This window comes from Mytilus californianus, unplaced genomic scaffold (genome assembly GCF_021869535.1).
Source record: "Mytilus californianus isolate M0D057914Y unplaced genomic scaffold, xbMytCali1.0.p SCAF_8, whole genome shotgun sequence".
Lineage (NCBI taxonomy): Eukaryota > Metazoa > Mollusca > Bivalvia > Mytilida > Mytilidae > Mytilus > Mytilus californianus.
Window position 1 is genome coordinate 16,739,294 of NW_026262734.1, and position 22,820 is coordinate 16,762,113.

The 22,820-nt window shown below is 32.9% G+C and overlaps 1 protein-coding gene across 1 annotated transcript; it reads left to right on the plus strand.

Annotated features, from left to right (window-relative positions):
• Positions 1-2,195: 2,195 nt before the first annotated feature.
• On the plus strand, positions 2,196-15,983 carry LOC127712783 (hydroxylamine reductase-like). Its single transcript, XM_052219399.1, has 9 exons — positions 2,196-2,501; positions 4,359-4,566; positions 6,504-6,691; positions 7,825-7,985; positions 8,453-8,635; positions 10,102-10,236; positions 10,761-10,967; positions 12,857-12,964; positions 15,113-15,983. Exons 1-9 carry the CDS (start codon positions 2,330-2,332, stop codon positions 15,611-15,613), a joined length of 1,863 nt encoding a protein of 620 aa, XP_052075359.1. The 5' UTR covers positions 2,196-2,329; the 3' UTR covers positions 15,614-15,983.
• Positions 15,984-22,820: the final 6,837 nt, after the last annotated feature.

Here is a 22,820-nt window from a genome sequence, read left to right on the forward strand (position 1 = left end):
CATGTTTACTGTGGTTCCTCGTCAGAAGTTGTTCAATTATTAGTTATTTCTATCAATTTTAAAACATTGGTGCAGAAACCAGACCTTATCGAGTCATCTATATAAAAATATATTCAAGCCGTACTTTGACCTATAATGGTTTACTTTTACAAATTGTGACTTGGATGGAGGGTTGTCTCATTGGCACTCATACCACATCTTCTTATATCTATTTAATGTTTAAGCAGTCCTGCATGCCAAATGTAAGTAAACATCTTTGAAATTCTTAATTTTGGACTATGTACCATTCACCATTTCTAATTTCCCAAATGATTTTTAAAAAATGACACGCCACATGTGCCATGTCTTTGAAGGATTTCTTTCACTATACAGGCATTTAGGACAGCTGCAAATGTTTGCACCTGTCCTAAGTCAGGAATCTGATTACAGTAGTTGTCGTCTGTTTATGTATTTCATACGTGTTTCTCGTTTCTCGTTTATTTATAGAGTAGACCGTTGGTTTTTCCGTTTGAATGGTTTTACACTAGTAATTTTTTGGGGCCCTTTATAGCTTGTTGTTCGGTGTGAGCCAATGCTCCGTGTTGAAGACCTATAATGGTTTACTTTTATAAATTGTAACTTGGATGGAAAGTTGTCTCATTGGCACTCATACCACATCATCCTATATCTATAGACACTGCTCTTTATGGTTACTCATTTTAAATTTGTTGTAATTTTCAGTGTCTTCGATTTAGGATCTTTGAGAAAAGAGAAAATTTAACAGTCTCATCAAATATGACGACCGTCACATGCAAAACAGGATAGTTGTGCTCACCATTACGGAGCACCATATATTACTTCCGGTTTTGAAAGAATTTCTTAATGCCAAAAAAGCTTTGTTTTTTTGTTTTTGTTTTTGTTTTTGTGGTGGAAAGGGGGGGGGGGGTGTGATCTCACACACTTACAAATACAAATAAACCAAGGAAGTCATGTCAAACGAAAACCATAAACCGCAAATAGACCAAACAACAATTTTCTGTGCACATGCACACACTAAAGGGTCCTGAATAATTGACCCCAATATTGTTCTACAACTTTTAAATTGCATGTTGGGCCATACAATGCAATATACGATAAGGAGATATAGTATATGTTTGCCACCAAGACATTTACCATACGAAATCAAAATAAGGTAGATTCTTACAAGAACAAATGTGCTGATTGGTACTTTAGTCTGGGAGAACATGATTTATTTATAATATGTAGTTGGTGGCTTTGAACTAGTGTTTAGTAACTGCGATGTTCTTGTATATATTTTCATATATATAGGCGCTTTTTGTCAATTGCCTTTGGTTAGTTGATTTTGTGCCTCGTACCGATCGATTGAGTTCTTATGGTGTGTTGCTACCCCACTGTCCCAGGTAGGTGAGGGTTCAGTGCTCATAAACATGTTTAACCTCCCCCCCACCCACATTCTTCATGTGCCTGTACAGAGTCAGGAGCATGTAGTTCAGTTCTTGTCGCCGGTTGATTTCAGTCATTTTTGTTGTTTTGTTATAAATAGGCCGTTAGTTTTTCCCTTTTGAATTGTCACAAATTTTTCATGATTGGACCTTTTATATCCGACTAGACGGTATATTTTCCCCCCTTGTTGAATGCCGTACTGTAGTCTAAACTTGCTTATATCCACTGCATTTGAACTCTGATTGATTTGCAATAATACCACATTTCCTTCAGTATTTTTAGATAGTTCTAATATTTTTTGCAAAGGCGACACTAAGAAAAAGAGGATAAGGACATTTTATATGTAATACGTTTTAGTTACAATTTCCCTAAATATATGTAATTGTATCTGATTCAGTGTGAATACACACATTCTTAAATGAATCATGAATAAATGATAATTTTAAACAAAATAGTTCATTTAAAAATAATACGCATGACTTAGGTCACGTACATAAGTTGTACAAATATTGATTGTTTTAAACTTCATGTTTACAATCTCTGACCTACTGATTTATATTTTTAATATTGTGTCTTAGCTAGGAACTGCAATATGTTTTAAGTCAAGAAAACCCTATATTGTACACATGCAGAGCAATTCATCTCCATGATATGTTTTTGTTGAAAATTAAAACTGCATTTTTGTGGCTTTATTTTTGTTTCTAGCGATGGTAAACATCATTATGCTAATTCATCCTCGTCGATATCTTATTCTATAATGTTCTACGCATGGCAAACAAGGTCAAGTAAAAATACCTTTTTTTATCAGTGTAAACAATGTTTTTATGACTCCGCGCAGTGTTACCTATAAAGTGAATTAAACGAGTGTTTGATTAAATATTATAAAATGAGTGTCATGTTAAGAAGAAGTGTTCTATCTGGATGGAACAAATGGATAAACAGCGCATACTGCTCTTCTGCATGGAACTTCACTGGAACCAAATTGTCAAAGAACTATAGTCATAATGTTCGAAAGCTTGCAACTGCTGCTGCTGCGACTTCAGATTTTGTCAAACCTGGTAGGTACTTATTGAATATTAGTTATATAAATAAATAATTCGCTTTTATGTAAAATCGAATTGTCCCTGTTTTTAGCATCGTTACAAGACAGAAGCAGTCGCTATTCTGATCCATTAAGAGATAAAAATATATAAAAAGTGTAGTTAAGCAGTGTACAATTGTGTAAAATATTTGATATCAACTTGACGCAATATAGGTTAGAAAACTCTTAAAGAAATACAATACGCCCGTTTGTTTGATAAATATACTTTGGGTATAGGAGAAACTGAATCGGAAAAAAATCATCTTATTCGAAATTAAAGTTTTTGTGTGACCTGGTTTTGGTCACTAGAATTTCATGTTCTTATACTCAAACTGGAATCCGTTTGTTTTTAATTCTACGCTCAAAGTATAGTAGTTATCAATTGTGTCAATTAATTGTAACTGATTTTTATGTCCTTTATCGACTCTTAAAAATGTTCTATTCTATTCTATTCTATTTTATACTAGTCAGTGAGAACCAGTTTTAAGTTTATTGAAATGGCAATTGTTGAAAATGAAAGAAAATATATAAAGCAGAAAATAATAAGACTTGATTATAAAACAAAACTAAAATTTATAAAATCAAAATAAATACCCTAGTGTCCCTCTGCCTATGTACATTAAGTTTGTGAAAGTGTATTAAATATAAATTAAATTATTGCACCAAGTGATAATCAAACTGTTACGACATGGAAGGTTGGGATGATAAAAAAGAGAATTATAATTTAAATGCTAACTGCATTCTGGTTGGATGCATTTTATCAAATAAACATCCGGGTAGATCAATTAAAATACCATTAAATTAAACGCAGAACTGTTAAATCAGATAACCTATTCATCTTACAAAGCCCTTTCCATAAAGTACTTAAGTTAAATATATGCAGCATAGGGTGATGTAATACGTCAATTAATATCATTGCTTAATCATGTTGCATGTTGGGCTTCAAATAAAAGTTCATTTTTTACTGGAATTTCCTAGTGAGCTTATCTAATACAGTGGATATGGAGATTATTAAGTGATTTATCGATTCTTTACTTAAAGATATCAACATTTATTGAATACGTGCCGAGATTGTCATTTACTTCGACAAGGCCAAATTTTGTACCATGACTTGACAATAAGTTTTTCACTCACCTACTTGAGTCACTTAATCCTTGAAGATTTCGTAATTTGAAAAATACAAGAAGAAGAGCTCTTAACTTAAAATAAAAGATACCCCGAAACATCTACAATTAATTGTGTAGTTAATATTTTCGTTAAGTTTCAAGTACAGATAATTCTATATGACAGTTACCAATTATTATATGAAATAAAAATCAGATCGTCTCCACTGAAAACATATTTTTGGTAAACAAAATATTTTTGCTGAATATTTTCAATTTTAACTTTAATACAGATTTTGTTTCAGAAAAGATCAAAAAAAAGTTAAAGGACAGACACCAAGTGATGACAATGGCTCACATATTTCCTACAGGACACGTGTTTAATAAAACCATACATGTATATTGGATTGTAACATTACCAATAATACATATATTCGCAAAACTTCCTTTTGAACCCCTTTTTCATGTATGAGTCAATAGAGAGGGGTCTAAAAAGGAAGTTTTTCCCATATATTTAAACAAATCTATAAGTTTTTGATAGCCAACAAAATCGTTTAGGTATGATGTTTGATAAGTGCTCTAATATGTATTGTTGGACATAATCATTTCAACGAAAATGGAAATAAAAATATACAAGTCATGCAGTAAAAACACATTTTCTTAACACGGTAACTATACCCGGATATATGCTTAACCATCTCTTTATTGTTGTATTTGTACTATTTTTTCAGACATGTTTTGTTTCCAGTGCGAGCAGACCAAAAGCCGGAAAGGGTGTGTAACTGTAGGTGTATGTGGTAAGGCATCACAAGTGTCTGCACTCCAAGATCTACTAATGTATGCTGTGCAGGGTTTATCCATGTATGCCAACAGAGCTATTAAATCAGGCATTACTATGTCGAAAGAATGCGACCTATTTATACAGCAAGCTATGTTTAGGTACATATCATATTTTTGAAGAAGATATACAATAATACATGTACACAGAGTAGAAAAATTTCCGGTTAAATACATTTTGGGCCATTTTGAATGATTTTGATATTTTTTTTAACTCAAGGATGATTTTGTTCTAAACTGAACATTGGTTATGGAGATTTACAAAATAGAGAAGGATTGGCCATAATAATAATAAAGAATAGAGAAAAAAATGATAAAATAGTGAAGAAAAAAGAATAATGGGGTGCTAAAATATAAAGATTAGAGAATAACGGGCAAACAAATTTGAATAGAGAAAATGGCTTAAAAATTATAGAATACAAAAATGAAGATCCACCACCCAGACCCTCATAACTGACACGCAGTTGAATCATTCTGAAAGAGCATTTCCCTGTATCACTTAGGAGATAACTGTATTAAATTTGTTGTCTCCATTCTAATGAAACTGACAGAAAACAACGTCAAATCATGCATTTAAAATCTGCCATACCGTCTGCGCTTGCTCGTACATTTTCAATTGTGAATTGATGCCATGAAAATTGGTGACGTTATCCAATCAAAATGAACGTTACAAGCGATGTTGCATTAGAATTACTTGATCACTTCTTCACAAAAACTTTTTTGAAGAAAATTGTCAAGTAAACATTCTTAGATAATGAATTAGAATCAACCCATTTTTAGCCTTACCTAGAATGGCGTTCACCGGGATTATATGTTGGTCTAGGGCTTTCTAAACTTGTGGGTTTTTATTTCTGATGAAGATAAATCTATAAAATGAACTCGAACGTTCATGAAACTTAACTTTAATTGATTACTGAATCCAGAAATTGTAACACGTGTAATACAACCGTTTAACACATTACTCTAACAGTTTATATCGGTTTACTTTATTGTGATTTCTCGTCTGCTTCAATAATTACTACCTTGATATAATTAAGAAGATGTGGACATGATGAGTGCCAATGAGACAACTCTCCAACCAGGTCATAACGTATATAAAAAGTTAACAATTAACAAGTCAAAGTACGGCCTTCAACATGGAGCCTAGGTTCACATCGAACATCAAGCTATAATGGGCCCTAAAATGACTAGTGTGAAACAATTAAAACAGGAAAACCAATGATCAAATCTATACAAAAAAGATAAACACATATCAACCCCACCAACAATCGACAACCACTGAACAACAGGTTCCTGACTTAGGACAGGCGCATACAAATACAGCTGGTATAAACGTTTTAATAGGCGCAAACCTTCACCCTAACCCGAGACAGTAGTGTAACATTACAACGTAAAAAGACACACTATAAAATATCAATTGAAATGGGTTAACTTGAACCCGGATTATGATGATAATTACCAGTTGCCACATACAAAATGTAGATAGTGTGAACTAAGACTATTACACTATTACAAACAAGAAGTATCTCGATATTACACACTGTTTTCTGGCTGTGACCTCGAGCTACATATATCTCAATATTTCACAATGTTTTTTGACTGTTACAGGTATCTAGATCTGATAATTACTCAGCATAGTGGTACATGTTCTATCAAATTGTAAATTTTGAATATCACCAGAAAATAAGGGTGACAAAAAATATGAAATATCAAATGATTACAACTTTATGTTAAATGTATGTATAAAGTGATGATAAATCGCTTCCGATGATGTTATGGATTACTATAAAAGGTCATACGTACAGTGAATAAATATGAACTATATTTATTTTTGCTAAATATAACTGATTTAAAATTAATACCCGTATAAAGCAATTTTTAAAATGTATGTCTCCTAAGTTCTGGATATCAAATATTGCCGTCGATGAAGCAATACTTTTACACTACTGTGGGGATATATATCTTAAGCTAGTATAATTTTTTTTTATATTAAACTACTTTTTGTCTGCTTGAGAATAAAATTTGCTCTTATTTCACAGCACAATGACAAACGTAAATTTTGATCAGGATCGCTTTCCGGAATATATCAAAACTGCAATCAGCCATCGCGATGCCATCAAGAAAGTTATGGAGGAAAATACCTCACAACCACTTGACGAAGAACTCAAACATGGTCCTGCTAGCTGGGTACCAGAATCATATGATCTGACATATTTAGAAGACGAAGGTAGATACCACATGTATAATAAGTAATGATACCTGTTTACGATTAGATAAGAACTAAGGTTTTTTTTTGCGGCGTGGGTTTTGGTACCACGACCAAATTACTCTTGTAAAAGAAAATCATGTTAACATAAGATGTGTTCACTGGATGAAATTAAAGATGTGCTATATGGTAATTAAGAAAAAGACTTTAAGTTAGTATCAAACAAACGAAACGGCTCGGTGGTCTCGTTGTGACATGCTCGGCTCAAGTAAGGGAGGGTTAGGTTGGAATCCCGGCTAGGCTAAACTAGTTGCTTTAAACTTTGGTATTATTACTGCTGCTCCACTGAAAACTCGGTAATTACGATTAGAAATAAGAACAAAAAGTTGTTGGCTTGATGACCCATGAAAAAGCTCAAGGAAGGGTGATATTCCACCCTGTGGCCTAGCCCTGTTACAATTTATGCTGCATTTTAAAAGTCCGACTCAGTCCGCAGCGTGCCGAAGAACTCCAACAATGTTCTTTGAGCTGGTACCACACAAGAAACTCCGTAGCTTTAACAAATCGTAGTCTAATTTAACACAAATAATAATACAAAGCAGTTTGATTCGTCCGATATTAAAATGCCATCGTAAAGAATAATTATGCACGTATTTGCGGTTTAAAGTAGAGCAGTCATCAATAACACACCAGTTAACCAAGGTTAATGTTTCTTGATTGCTCCTTAAAATCATAAAATATCTGTATTAAGTAATACTCTGTGTCAATCTTTGGTCAATCGGAAGACGGATTTATCAACGATTTTTTTCAAAACACGTTTTCGAATCCCATATTTGACTTCTATGTTTAATTTTCCCATTATGTCTTTTGGCACAATTTTTCGGAATTTTCTGCTTTTAATATCATATGTAGACGAAACGCGTGTCTTCAATAATAAATACTATTTAAGCAGCATCGACCGTGCGAGACCCTCATGGGTAGTCAATGTCGTTAAACGCCCCCTAGTAGTATATAAGCTAATCTTTGATTACTATATTTTTAATACTTTATATGAATAATCTCTATACAGATTGGGTGGTGCTGATCATGAATGAATTATTACCGACTTATCTATACAACTGTTATATCTTATTTTGTTTACTATGTAAATATAGGTCTTAAAGTAGGTGTATTAGAAAATCAGAGCATTTATGGTAAAGACGTGAATGGTGTTCGTTACATGACCATTTATGGAATTAAAGGATTATCGGCATACGCTTGTCATGCTAATGCTCTTGGGGAACAAGATCCGGAGGTTTCAACTTCATTATACGAGGTATATAGTTGAATAGCTAATCTTTATTTATCAGTGTTGGATAATAAGCCAAAAGTCCGATTAAAAAAAACCAACATATTATTTTAAATTTTATATTAAGTTAAAAAAATTGAAATCCTTACATTGTTCGTTCGAACATTTTTGGGAAGTGAATTTAAAATAACAAAGTTAAAAAAAACAGTCACACTTGAAAAATTTACTCGAAAATGTGAAATTGCTTACTGTAATGAAATGACCAACGAAATAAAAAGAAAAAGCAGAAAAAAACCAGAGGTTTAATTTTTGTAATAATGAATATGTTTTATTAAGGGAAATTTATTCTTCAACAAAGCTCTACAAGTGAAAATTTCAATGACAACTTTTATATAGCATCAACGAGGAAGACGTAATAAACAGAAGGTTTAAATTTTGTTTCAACTCGGGTTTTTCTGTTAAAATGATGATGTCTGATGAAATTTGCTATTTAGATATTGGACTTCTTGACTAGTGGAACGGAAGAAGAGCGCCATGATCTGACTACGAATCTCAAACTTGCTCTGAAAGTTGGAGAAATAAACCTTCGAGTCATGGAGCTTTTAGATAAAGGTCACCGGAAGCAGCTTGGTATACCGTCTCCATCAACAGTTAATAGAGCACCTGTCGCAGGAAAGGTACACTCTTTTCTTTTATTACTTCCCAATAAGACAGAAACTTGAGCAAGCTAGAAAGAGCATAAAAAATTATTGTAACGAAATTAACACTATTATTTTCGCACGTCCAAAGAGCTCTTCTGGATTTGCCTTCCTAATTTTTGTTAAATTCAAATATAGGATTATAAATTTTTTGGTTAAAACAACTATTTTTAAAAATCAATTATTGAGAATTTAAAAAATCCCGTTTATTGCTACAAATCCATGGTTTTGACGAGAAAAAACACCCTGTATGCATTATCCCTTTTGAACATTTTTTGTAGCTTGGTACCTTGATATATACTAATTTCGTTATATTTGGGAAATATATTGTCCTGTGTCGTTGCTTTTGTTGACCAGTATACATTGACTTAAACTATTAATGTCGTGTTCTTATATGAAGTAATGTAACGTGCTGCTATGACACATTGAGTCAGATATTTCAGACGTAGGCCACCTTGACCTTCACTGAGTTCGATATAATTTAACTTTATTTTTCTTCACTTTTGCTTCTTTAACTAAGATAGCAAATTGTTGGATTCAGCTACTAAGATATAACAACCCAAATTAAATACAATGTCATCATTACAGCCTACATTTCATGCTTTCGCGTATTGATTTTAAATTTACTTCTTTATCAATTTTAATGACAATAACCAACTTCTTACTATTTTTAGTATTAAAGCAGTAAGGTAAAAGGCAAGTTAGATAATTACAGATAAGCTGCCTTGATAAAATAGCATTTAAACTTCGGTGTTTTACACCCATATTTTCCTATGCGATTCAATAAGATATTATATTGTATTTATGAGCCTATAGATATAAGAAGATGTGGTATGAGTGCCATTGAGACATCTCTCCATCCAAGTCACAATTTGTAAAAGTAAACCATTATAGGTCAAAGTACGGCCTTCAACACAGCAAGCTATAAAGGGCCCCAAAAATTACTAGTGTAAAACCATTCAAACAGGAAAACCAACGGTCTAATCCATATAAAAAAACGATAAACGAGAAACACTTATGAACCACATCAACAAACGACAACCGCTTAACATCAGGTTCCTGACTTAGGACAGGTGCAAACAAATCCAGCGGGTTTAAACGTTTTAATAGGCGACAACCTTCACCCGACCCTGAAACAATAGTGTAACATCACAACATAGAAAGACACACTATAAAATATTAATTGAAATGGCTTAACTCAATCAAAAAATATATTAACAAAAACAAGTGAACATACACTGAACGAATAAATTTGATCAATGACACAATGTAAATACAAAATTAATAAAACAAAAGGGTAAGATGTAAAAGAATATCAGAAAGACAACCATAACCTTGGACAAAATGCCGCCAAATAAAATAACGTATACAGCTATATACTAAGCTATATACATGCATGCATTACAATGCACATACAAGAAATATTGTTTACATCTATATTGTAGTGTATAATGGTTTCAGGACATGACCTGATGGATCTATATTTAATACTGAAGCATACTGAAAATGAAGGAATAAATGTCTACACTCACGGAGAGATGTTACCAGCACACAGCTATCCTAAATTGAGAGAGTTCAAGGTACTGACAAATATAAAAAAAAAGACACTTATTCAAAAAATGAGAAAACTATTTTTACCTCTTATATGTAGCATGACAGGTTTAAAGAGTAGAGCTGGAACTGCCTATTCATCATACACTTGAAGTTATCCACGTTTTGGTGGGATTCATCTTGCTCAGGATTATTTTTTGTGGTGTTTTTTTGACTATCGCGAGCTTGTGCTTTTGATTCCTTCGCGTCGGCATTTTAATTTTTTCTAAAACCAAAATGTCACCGTACGACCTTTAACAACCAGGAATGATAATACTGTTTGTTATGCAGAAATATATCAATTAAGATACATATATTTTCTAGATTGACCAATTACATTATATACATGTTAGACTATCTGAAGATACATATTGTATTATTTAATTTAGAAATTTCGTCATTCGAATTTTGTCTATGCATTTAAAATTGAAGTAGACTTGTATAAACTTAAATATGTTACAAAACGTCGACTTTAAAAACTTTTTCTGAAGTATATTTCATCTCTACTTTGTAGAATCTGGTTGGTCAGTTTGGTAGTGCATGGCAGAACCAGAAGATTGAATTTGGAATGTTTCCAGGACCAGTTGTCATAACAACAAATTGTGTTACCGAGCCTTTGAAGTCCTACAGAGATAGATTGTATACTTTGAACGAGACAGGAATCCATGGAGTTAAACATATCAATTTGGAAAATAAACAAGACATGTCACAACTGATAAACGTAAGCTTAATACGAATTTATATTTTCATTACTGTCGCGAGTATTGGCTACAAGTGTACCTAAGAGTGTGCAAGATATCGAGATTTCGTAAGATACCTTAATATATTTTGCCGTATCATAATGTAGTACATTTTATGTTCTAATATTATTAAAAGAGCTCACCAAAATGTGTAATTGACAAACAACGTCACAGACAATGAAAATTTAACAATTGCGTTACGTTTTTTTTTTTGCAACGAATAATTAAATTATTCACAGTCTTTTTAAAAGATTTTTAAAAGTCAAAATTACAAGCACATCCGTAAATAACAGATAACATCTCCTTTGAAAAGGAAAGTGAGGCATTCATAACAAGGAATACATACTCTGTCGACGCGGTTGCTTTCTAATCATTTAGGCGTTCATTACGTCTATATGTTTACAAAAAAATGAAATGCCAAAAAATCGTTTATGAGCACGATGAACCAATTGAACAAAAACAAACAAAAAAAAAAACCCCCAATTATATCGCATTTAAGAAAATGCAGCTGGTTTGCATGTCCTGATTGATGTTGACGTCATTTGGACACTGAGGTCGCGTTGACTAAAGTTAGATATAGTAAACTCATCACAGATACCAGTATTATAATTTGGTACGCCAGACGAGCGTTTCGTCTTCACGAGACTCATTAGTGACGCTCGAATAAAAAAAGTAAAAAAGGGCCCAGTGAAGTAACAATTTGGTTCAGTGAAACCAATTTGCTCCATATACAGGCAAATTTCACTCACATCAATTTCACGTGAACCTAAATTTATGTGAATCTCACGTGAAATTCACGTAAATTTCACCTCAAACGAGCTTATACGTAAAACTCACGTGAAATCAGTTCATGTGAATCTCACGTGAATTTCACGTGAAAATCACATGAATTTTTTTTCACGTGAAATTATTCACGTGAATTTCATGCGAGCATCATGTAAAATTCACGTGAGCAAATTTTGTCTGTGTAGAGTTGATTTTACCAGATTTTCACAAATGTATAGCAATTTCAATTTCAATTACACGACACGTTTTGTGAAATAACTATTATCAGATATCTCGTGACCTGAACCTGACCTGACGTTTGAGAAATTAATACTGAAAATGTAGGAAGCACCACAATCAAGAAGAACTTTAAAAGAACAATCAAAAGGTTAACTTTGTGTGAGGAAGTTTTAATACGACACCATGGTTTATAAACTGAACGATTTCATTAATAATGTATTTATAATGTACCATTAACATCATGCCAGTACTGTAGTTATGGTCATTTTGGTCATTGATAGAATAGAAACCAAACATAATATATCAAAATAACTTGATCATTCTACTGAATGCGTCAGAAGTCCCTGGAGAAAATATTGTAAACAATTAGTGCAATTTGTGGCCAATGCTACCTTTCCGAAAACCTAGTTCAACTCTCTGCTATAGCATTAAAGGGCCGTATGATCTGGCTTGGCTTTAATGGATACATAATACATGCAAGGTCCTCTACTGTTTGTTGTTCGGAACAAATAGTTCTCTTTAAATAACAATGAAAGAAATTAAACACAGTATATTGAAATAGATGAACACCTAACTAAAGACTCACATCCCTTTTTTAAACAAAGGGATGCGAATTATAAATTTTAAAAGTGTAAGTGCGGTGTTGGTAGGAAGAGATCTACAATGAAATACATTTTGGAACAAATGTTTTCTTTGAAAAAAAAATATAATAGAAATTAAACACAGTCTTTTGAAATGAATATAATAGACTCAAATCCTTTTGTTTCAACAAAGGAATGCGAATATTCGATTTTATAAGTGTAAGATCGGCGTGGGAAAGAGGAACCCTACAATGAAATTAAATATCATACATCTTCATTTTCAGCATGCCAAATCACTTCCAGGATTCGATGAAAAGACAATTCAAAAGTTTGATAAGAACACATTTACTGTCGGTTTTGGAAGGGAGGTTATCTTAGATAATGCTGATAAAGTGAGTTGTGTACAGTTTGGATTGTTTTATTTTTTACTGATATGTTTACATCATTTCATATGGTTTAGCAATTAGTATTAAATCAGTATTGTCAATATTTGTCTTTCAGATATTACCTATAGTCATAATATATTTATATATTGTGTGGAATGCATAAAGACACAGCCACGTCCGTTCAGAATTTGTACATTCAAACTCACCAAAAAAAAACCAGGCTTTTAATTTAGAACGCCAGATTTACGTTTCATTGATTTCAATACAAAATCCGATGCTTGTGTTTGGAAATTGCCGTACTCTGCAGGTTAAAAGACCCATGCCGTAACTCTTCGTTTGTAGTCTATCGAAATTCTTCTTTTCTGTGCCTTTTAAACATACCTCTTTTTCGCGTGGAGGGTCAAATTTCTGACCTTGACTCGGTCGGCTTGCTTTCAAGAATTTGCTGTTTAATTTGATCTCGTCCGGAATGCCATGAAATATTTGTTCTGGTTGTTAAGCAAACAACAACCAATTAACTATTTATATATTTCGAAGGGTTTTCTTTAAAGATCTACATGTGAAAACATTCACTGGGACAGGCGCAAAAATGCGGCGGGGTTAAACATGTTTTGTGAGATCTCAACCCTCCCCCTATACCTCTAGCCAGTAAAACTCAGTTTAAAAGAAGTCCAAGTCCAATGTCAGAACAGGCAACAAAAGAAACTAACATTTGCCTGACATTGTTTGTTGGGTAATAATTAAATGGTCAATTAGTTGATTTCATACTTATCGTTAAACTTTTCATTTGTATTTTACATTCAGATTATACTATATCCTGGAAAAAAAACGGCATGTCAACCTATTTGCGTAAAACATTAGATACTGCCTCTAATAAGTCTAATGTGGAAACACAACCAGAACGGGCTGAATCTTTTTAACTATTGTTTGAAGAAGAAGAGGCAGGCTTTTGCTCATACAACTGTCTAAAAAAAAATACCTATGCATCACTGTAATCCAAGATACTCGTGATATCAAGATGAAAAAAAGTTGATATGATCGCCACAGAGATAACTGTCTATCTGAGAAAAAAGGACGAAGATGTAAAGAATACAGGTCACCATACGTCCTTGAATAATGAGCAAAACCCATGCCGTACAGGATGCGATTAGTTTTAATAATTTCGGAATTGTTAAAAAAACGTTTGCTCATTTAATCTTTGCACATACCCCAAGAAATTCCACGTGGAACTGACGTCATGTAATAGATATCAATGATGACATCACATAATAAGTTGCACAGTGTGCTAGTGACATAATACGATATATACGTGGTCAGTAAATGTCATATGGTGGAATTCAGACTAATGGCCTATTAAAGTGACCGTCTTCAATATCAAGAACCTTCTTTCATTGGTTTATACAAAAATAAATGCCAGAAATAACAATTTTTTAGCCTTTAATGTGTTTTCTGCATATATTTTCAATCATTTGTCATCAATTTCTTCATCTGTTGTTTGGGCGAAACGTTTCAGATTTTTCTTCAACTTCATGTTGTTTTTATAAAGGGACGTACACTACTACTAACCGTGTATTAAGATAAAACACGCCCACTAACCAATTTTTAAATATACAGTGTCTCCACGTGTTCTCTTTTAACCAATGATATTCATTGAAATGTATTAGAGGTAAGATAATGATATATTCCAGTTGATACGTTTTTCCATGATGATGCACTAGTGATATAATGAAGAAAAAATTTCTGATAATTTACATATACCTTGATATTTAAAATTTTATTAAAACAAAAACTCCATAAATTTGCTTCTTATTATGCATGTGTACATATTTAAGAGATTCAGTTTCTGCAGTTGTATTGTTTTCACATGATTATAGTTGAATATATATACACAGTCTATTTATGTGGTTCGGAAAATGAACTTTGTAAGTTGTGATAACTTGTGTCCCAGTTCCTTTGTTATACTTTAGCAATAAAATATGTTTAACCTATGTATCTGTGAACGCCAAACAGAAAAATGGAAAGCGCACTATATATAAGTCTATGGTAAGAATGCAACGAACAAACGAACAGAAGGTTACAAGAAAATATTACTACATATGGCCACTTCTCAATTGAAAGGTGTTATTGTCTAATTTCGCAATGATCTTGTTTTAGGTTCTCCAAGCAGTAGCTGATGGGGATCTAAAGAGAATATTTGTCATTGGTGGATGTGACGGTTCTGAGCACAAACGCAACTACTTCAAAACGTTGGCACACTCATTGCCTCCAGAAACTCTTATACTTACTATGGGTTGTGCTAAATATAGAATTAATGATAAAGAGTATGGAACACTGGGAAATACAGGAATCCCACGACTTCTTGACCTTGGACAGTGTAATGACAGCTATGGTGCAATAATGGTGGCAAAGGCACTGGCGTCAGCACTCGATACTGACATTAACAGTTTGCCTTTGTCTCTGTCCTTATCATGGTTTGAACAGAAAGCAGTAGCAGTTCTTCTTAGTTTATTGAGTCTTGGCGTCAAGAATATTAGATTAGGCCCAGTAATGCCGGCTTTTCTGACACCAACTGTCAGACAAGCACTTCAGGATCAATATGGAATAGTGCCTGTTGATATACGACATCCACTTGCAGACATGGAAGATATGATGTAACATTTAAACAAACCATAAAAAAATTCAAATTATCAACAAGGATAATCAAACATTACAGCTATGTCGATATGCGTAGGGCAGTATTGTTTTCCTCTTATAGTTGATGTGTTTTCCTCGGTCTTGGTTTGTGACCCGAATTTTTTACATTAAATCGATTGATGACTATTGAACAGCGGTATACTACTGTTGCCTTTATTTGTTGTATTAAACTTCACTTTGAATTAAATCAGGGACCATTTAGACCAAAGTCTGTTCCCATACAATAGAAAAATATTTTGATATAGATATAGATGAATTATATATATGTTTTGATGGCATTATATCATTAATAGATTTTGCCATGCCTTGTAAGTAAATATTTTATATTAAACTTGTTCAATTCATATTACGCCATAATTGTAAAACCTAGAAGTGTTGCAATGTTCCCTAGCAATATTAAAATTAAAATTAGGAATTTAAATTTTGAGTTCATGGATCAACATTCAATTTGTAGCTTTCTAGATGCCGAACTTACCCAAAATTGCATGGTCAACATGTCTTTTGTCGAATAACCGAATTTGGTGTCTACTGTGTACTGATGATCAAGATATGTTATATATAAGGACGAACGTTTCAAGATACACATGATGAAACGCTTCCAATGGTTTTTTCATTTTCAAGAAATTAAGCGGATATATAAATTCCAAGTGCCAATTACTTATGATTCACAATGAAGTATAGTTTTCGATTGAAGATTAGCTTTTCTAAGATTCATAAAAACCATTATCATAATCGTAATCGATTTTGCGCCAGTAAATGGCTTTACTAAAACTTTCGAAGCTGTCAAATGTTATTGGTACGTACATTATTAATACTAGTGCTGGTTCTCTGCAACTATTTAAACTCTTACATAAGGAGTGTGGCACACATGGTCATGAATTTTCTTCAAATTTGTGCACACACTTACTAAACTTGATGAAACAAATGCATTTTAATCATGTAAATTAACAACTTATATTTTTATATCAATTTTCAATCATAATCACATATACCCTCCTTTTTAGGTGTTTTGCATGAGGTAAAAAATACCCTTTTGAGGACATTTTTGAATGCTCACCATATTTTTTTGCGGACACCTGAATTAAAGTCAACCACGAATTCATAAATACCATAGTCTGATCTCATTAAAGACGCGAAAAAATAATGGGTAATCATGTCTTTTTATGTTATTACCATGGATACAAAATGCTTAGTTTTCATTTTTTCAAAAAATTATCTTTTGCAAAATTTTGAAAAAAAATGGTTTCAAAACCTAATTCTGCAGTCAGAAAAAAATAAATAAATATACAATTTGTAGAAATTATTGTTATCATCAAAATTTTAACATACTCATATATAACGGTCTTATATTTTTTAACATATCTTGGAAAGTGCCCTTTTACAGTAAATTTACACCTACATGTATAAATATTCCTAGGTCATGGTCAAGAGACTTTGAATTAATTAGCAATTTTCAATGTTAATATTTTCTGCTTAAGTCAGTTTGATAAGAACTACTTGTGATCATGGGGATAGACCAATGATATATTTTTTAAAGTTGCTATACTATCAGTACATATCAGTTCGACGACTGTTTTGAGGCACTGCCCACTATGGCATGGTCAATGTTAAGTTTTCTGCATAAATTACTTTGTTAGGTCTACTTGTGATAGATCAATGATATTTAAATGAAGTCGCATTACAACATGTATCAGGAGATATCAGTTTGACGACTATTTCGACACCCTGCCCCCTAGATCATGGTCCAGTGACTTTCAATTAATTAGCAATTTTAAATGTTAAGTTTTTCTGATTAATATAAAAATAAGGAGATGTAGTATGATTTCTAATGAGACTATCTACTAAAGTTAAAATAAGTGGATGTAAGCAGTTATAGGCAACAGTACGGCCTTGAACAATGAGAAAAACCAATACCGCACAGTCGGCTAGACAACATTATTTTCTATAAAGTTACATTACTGTCTGTACATCACAGTTTATCGACCATTTTCAGGCCCTGCCCACTAGATTGTGGTTCAGCGGCTCAATTAATAAGCAATGTTGGTGTCCAACAGATTGCTTTATTTAAAATTTTATGCAGACAGGCGAGGCGAGACATATCTCTGTGTCAACAGGTCATATGAAATATATGACCAAAAACACTAGAAGTGATTTTTGTGTCCATGTAGTGTACTTGTTCGATATTTACATGAATATATATGTGACCTTTAAATTCTTGTCAAGAACCGTCAATTAGGGGACGACCATTTGATATTTAAGGGGGGGGGGGGGGGGGGGGGGGCGGTTAGGTGGTACGGTGTATTTTTTCCAAATTGATAATTTTTCATCGGTTGCTACGTATGCTTGTTTTATTCGCGGAAGGAGGGAATGGTTTTCAGCTTGATTTATTTTTCTTTCCGAACTGGTCAGTTATTTTTATCTGTTAGTGTTGCTACGCATGCTTTTTTTCTTTGCCGTGAGAAAATTAATTTTCACTTTCGTACACATATGTATCCTCAACTATCCTGCATTTTAGGTTGCAGAATATCTATTGTCATCCTGTCTTGTACAAAGTCATTTATTTTCAGTTCTTACCAGGCAAAGTTATTCCTTTTCAAAATCCTCCTGCTCCCCCCTCCCTTTCAACGCAATCAAAGAGCTTGAGAGCTCTGAGGGAAAAGACGGCCATTGTTTCTTTTTTATGCATTAAGTTTTACCCTTGTCCGTCTGTACGTACGTACGTACGTACGTCCCAAAATTGGTTTCCGTTCTCTAACTTGAGTTTGCCTCAACCAAATGTTATGAAACTTATACACAATGCTTATTACCACAAAACACAGATCAAGTTTGAATTAAGGTTGCGTTACTTTAACCGTTCTAGAGTAATGCCCCTTTATAAATGGAAAAATTGCAAAATTTTTATTTTCCGTTGTCCAACTTAAGTTTGCCTCAATCAAATGTTATGAAACTTATACACAATGCTTATTAACACAAAACACAGATCGAGTTTGAATTTTGGTGGCGTCACTCTAACCGTTCTAGAGTAATGCCCCTTTATAAATGGAAAAAAATTGAAAGTTTTTAGTTTCCGTTCTCTAACTTAAGTTTGCCTCGACCAAATGTTATGAAACTTGTACACAATGCTTATTACCACAAAACACAGATCGAGTGTGAATTTTGGTGGCTTTAACCGTTCTAGAGTTATGACTCTTTATAATTGGAAATTTTTTTATTTTCTTCTAAATATCAAGTAATTTTTAGAATTGGAAATATCTTCCTTTGTCCATGATTATAGTTGAATCAACTACAATCAATGCTTTATACAATGCAATGTATAATTTTGACTTCCAGTGATAAAACACAAATCAAGTTGAATTTGGGTAGTGTCACTTTAACAATTATTGAGTTATGCCCCTTTATAAATCGAAAGATTGCAAAAATTTTGGTTTCCATTCTGTAACTTAAGTTTGCCCCAACCAAATATTATGAAACTTATACGCAATATTCAGTACCACAAAACACAGATCAAGTTTGAATTTTGGTGGCGTCACTCTAACCGTTCTAGAGTAATGCCCCTTTATAAATGGAAAAATTGCAAAATATTTATTTTCCGTTGTCCAACTTAAGTTTGCCTCAATCAAATGTTATGAAACTTGTACACAATGCTTATTACCACAAAACACAGATCGAGTGTGAATTTTGGTGGCTTTAACCGTTCTAGAGTTATGACTCTTTATAATTGGAAATTTTTTTATTTTCTTCTAAATATCAAGTAATTTTTAGAATTGGAAATATCTTCCTTTGTCCATGATTATAGTTGAATCAACTACAATCAATGCTTTATACAATGCAATGTTTAATTTTGACTTCCAGTGATAAAACACAAATCAAGTTGAATTTGGGTAGTGTCACTTTAACAATTATTGAGTTATGCCCCTTTATAAATCGAAAGATTGCAAAAATTTTAGTTTCCATTCTGTAACTTAAGTTTGCCCCAACCAAATATTATGAAACCTATACACAATATTCAGTACCACAAAACTAAGATCAAGTACAAATTTTTTTGTTTCCGTTTTCTATCTTTAGTTTGCCTCAACCAAATGTTATGAAACTTATACACAATGCTTATTACTACATAATACAGATTAAGTACGAAATTTGGGGGCAACACTTTTACCATTCTTGAGTTATGTCCCTTTATAAACATAAAAATTGCTGAATTTTTCGTTTCCGTTCTCTAACTTTATTTTGTCTCCAACAAATGTTATAAAACTTATATACAACCGTTCTAGAGTTATGCGTGTTTACAAATAGAAAAATTGCTGTTTTTTTTGTTTCTGTTCTCTACTAAAGTTAGCCCCAACCAAATGTTATGAGACTTACACACAATACTTATTACCACAAAACTCAGATCGAGTTCAAATTTGGGTAGCGTCACTTTTACCGTTCTTCAGTTATGTCCCTTTATAACTATTTGATATGCAACCGGGGGCATCATCTGTGTCCACATGTGGACACTATCCACATTTATTTGGGATATCTTTTGATAGTCTTCATACAAAGAATGAGCAAAAGAACAGCTAGAACATGTAGAAAGGTTGACAATATTGAAATTAATTGTTGTTTAATGTAGTTTCATTTCCTTAGTCAAGAATTCATCATGGTGTCAATTTTGACGAATGGAAGAGATCGGAACCTTCTAAATCAAAACATTTGATTAAAGTTTAAAGTTAATTATTATGCTTGGCAAGATGAGTTCACATATTTTGGTAGTATATATTTTTTTCATGTATAAATTAATACTCAGTATTGGCTATATAAAATGGTGGGTATTTCACAACATAGAAATTGGAAGCCGTTAAAATTCTGTCTAAACAACAAGGTTTGATTTAATGATTGTCTTAAAGAGAGGCCAAAGATAACAAAGGTACATAATAGTCATTAATGATTATATGGGTGAATTTTCTAAGTCTGAGGACCAAAAGCAGAATAATCCTCTAAACCAAACAAAATTCAAACTTGACGTGTAACTTGTCATGGTAAAACTACATACAATCATCAGATCAATTTATTCAAGCATAACACAAATAGTGCGGAAAACTGATTACTTGCGTGACATTTCCAAGTCCGAGGACCCAAATGCTGCAAAAAAATCATCTCGAACGATTAAAATTCAAATTTGATCTGTAACTGGTCATGATAAAACTATATACCAAATATCAAATCAATATCTTCAAACACGAAGAAAAATAAATGGGGAATGTGTCCATGGTACACAAATGATGCCCATGCTAGCATATAACGTTATAAATGGACATAACTCAAGAACAGTAAAAGTGACGCTACCCAAATTTGCATTTGAACTGAGTTATAAAGCAAACTTAAGTTAGAGAACAGAAACAAAAAGTTTAGGCCATTTTTCCATTTGTAAAGAGGCATAACTCTAGAACGGTAATAGTGACGCCACCCAAATTCTATTTTGATCTCGGTTTTGTAGTAATAAGAATTGTGTATAAAATTCATAACATTTGGTTTAGGCAGACTAAAGTTCGAGAACGCATCAAATTTTCAATTTGTAAAGGGCATAACTCTAGAAAGGTAAAAGTGACGCCACCCAAATTCAATTGATCTGTATTTTGTGGTAATAAGCTTTATAAGTTTCATACATTTGTTTGAGGCAAACTAAAGCTAGAGAAACCAATTTCGGGACGAACGGAGGTACAGATGGTCAAAGGTAAAACTTAATGCCCCTCCACTACGGTGGGGGCACAAAAATTTGGAAAACTGCAGGACTGACGAATGGACAGACAGTGAAAACATAAACTTCGTTGATAGGGGACTGAAAATATACATCATGAAAATGGCAATAGACATATGGGTATGAAATATAAAGCTTTATCATGTTTATACAAATAGTTTATGCCATTGCTGCCGCTGGATTGTAATCCCTAGGCTATGTCTTGCATTCTGTGATTTTCGACACATGTGAGACAAATAGTATTAGATCAAGGTTTAATGAATAATGATTAATATAATTATCATCTAAGCGACTGATCATTTTATTTCATTGGGGAACCAGGATGGAAAAATTGGAATTTCTCTTACATTTTTCCAAGTCCCACCTTGAAAGAAAATAAATTCAACTGAGTGATTCCCAGTCACGACAATTTGTTTTTTCGATTTTATTGTTGAAATTTCTGATTTTCAGTTCAGGCACTTAATCTATGCTAATGCAATATTTAGCTAGCAAACATACAGTACTTGGGAAGAATATTCAGACATTATGTTTTTTTGTTGATGGAAATGAATAAAATTTTTTTTTTAATTCTGTATATATAAATCTAAGTCTTGTTGTAAGTTTCCTCCTGTGACATAATCTTCAATTTGTTGAAGGCGGTCACTATATGGTAGAAGTAGAAGTAGAAGAAATTGAAAATTCTACTCGGAAAGATTTTGGAATGTTTCCGCACATCGTAATACAAACGGATCATAATTAAATTTTCTTGTCACTCAAAATTGAAAATTTGTCTTTCAATTTCATTTAGATACGTCTATTCCAGGTTAGATGCGTCCAACATAATTTGAAAGCGAAAATCTGCCACCGGAAGTGAAAATCTTGTATTGCTTTTCGGCCTTTCCTGTATTGGACTAGGCCGAAAAGCAATATTTACTCATGATATATGTCAACAAGACGACGTCAACAGTATTACACATGCTGATTTATTTGTAGTAGGACTGATTTGCGAATATCATTTAAAAAATATAAATATTACACGAGGAACGAAAGTGCATACAAATAAATATTCAATAAGGTACGAAATGGTAAGGGTACGAAATGACAATAATCAAAGCAAGACTGCTTCCCTGTACTTTATCGGCTTGGCACTGATACCCGTATGTTGCAAGGGAGAGAACCAGCCTAAGCAAATTTCTTGACAAGAAAACAACGCCACCTACGGTCACAATAAAAGACCGTGAGCTCTTTTGTTTAGCTTATAAGTACGGTACTACACGAAGATAGATCTCCGTTTCATGAAGGAACTTCATTTATAATTATGTTGAATAAACAAATACTGATTTTAAAATCGTACACGATTTCTGTGAATGATTTTAATAATGAGTAAAGGATACCCCTGTTTCTAGGTGTAATACCACCATTGAATTTCCTCTATTAGTCTTTGTTAAATTT

What these genes read in the sequence shown, in the direction of transcription:
- LOC127712783 (XM_052219399.1), top strand. Translation starts at nt 2,330, where the DNA reads ATGAGTGTCATGTTAAGAAGAAGTGTTCTATCTGGATGGAACAAATGG. An exon ending in ATACAGCAAGCTATGTTTAG is followed by an intron (nt 4,567 to 6,503) that starts GTACATATCATA and finishes CTTATTTCACAG; the next exon opens with CACAATGACAAACGTAAATT. An exon ending in GACATATTTAGAAGACGAAG is followed by an intron (nt 6,692 to 7,824) that starts GTAGATACCACA and finishes ATGTAAATATAG; the next exon opens with GTCTTAAAGTAGGTGTATTA.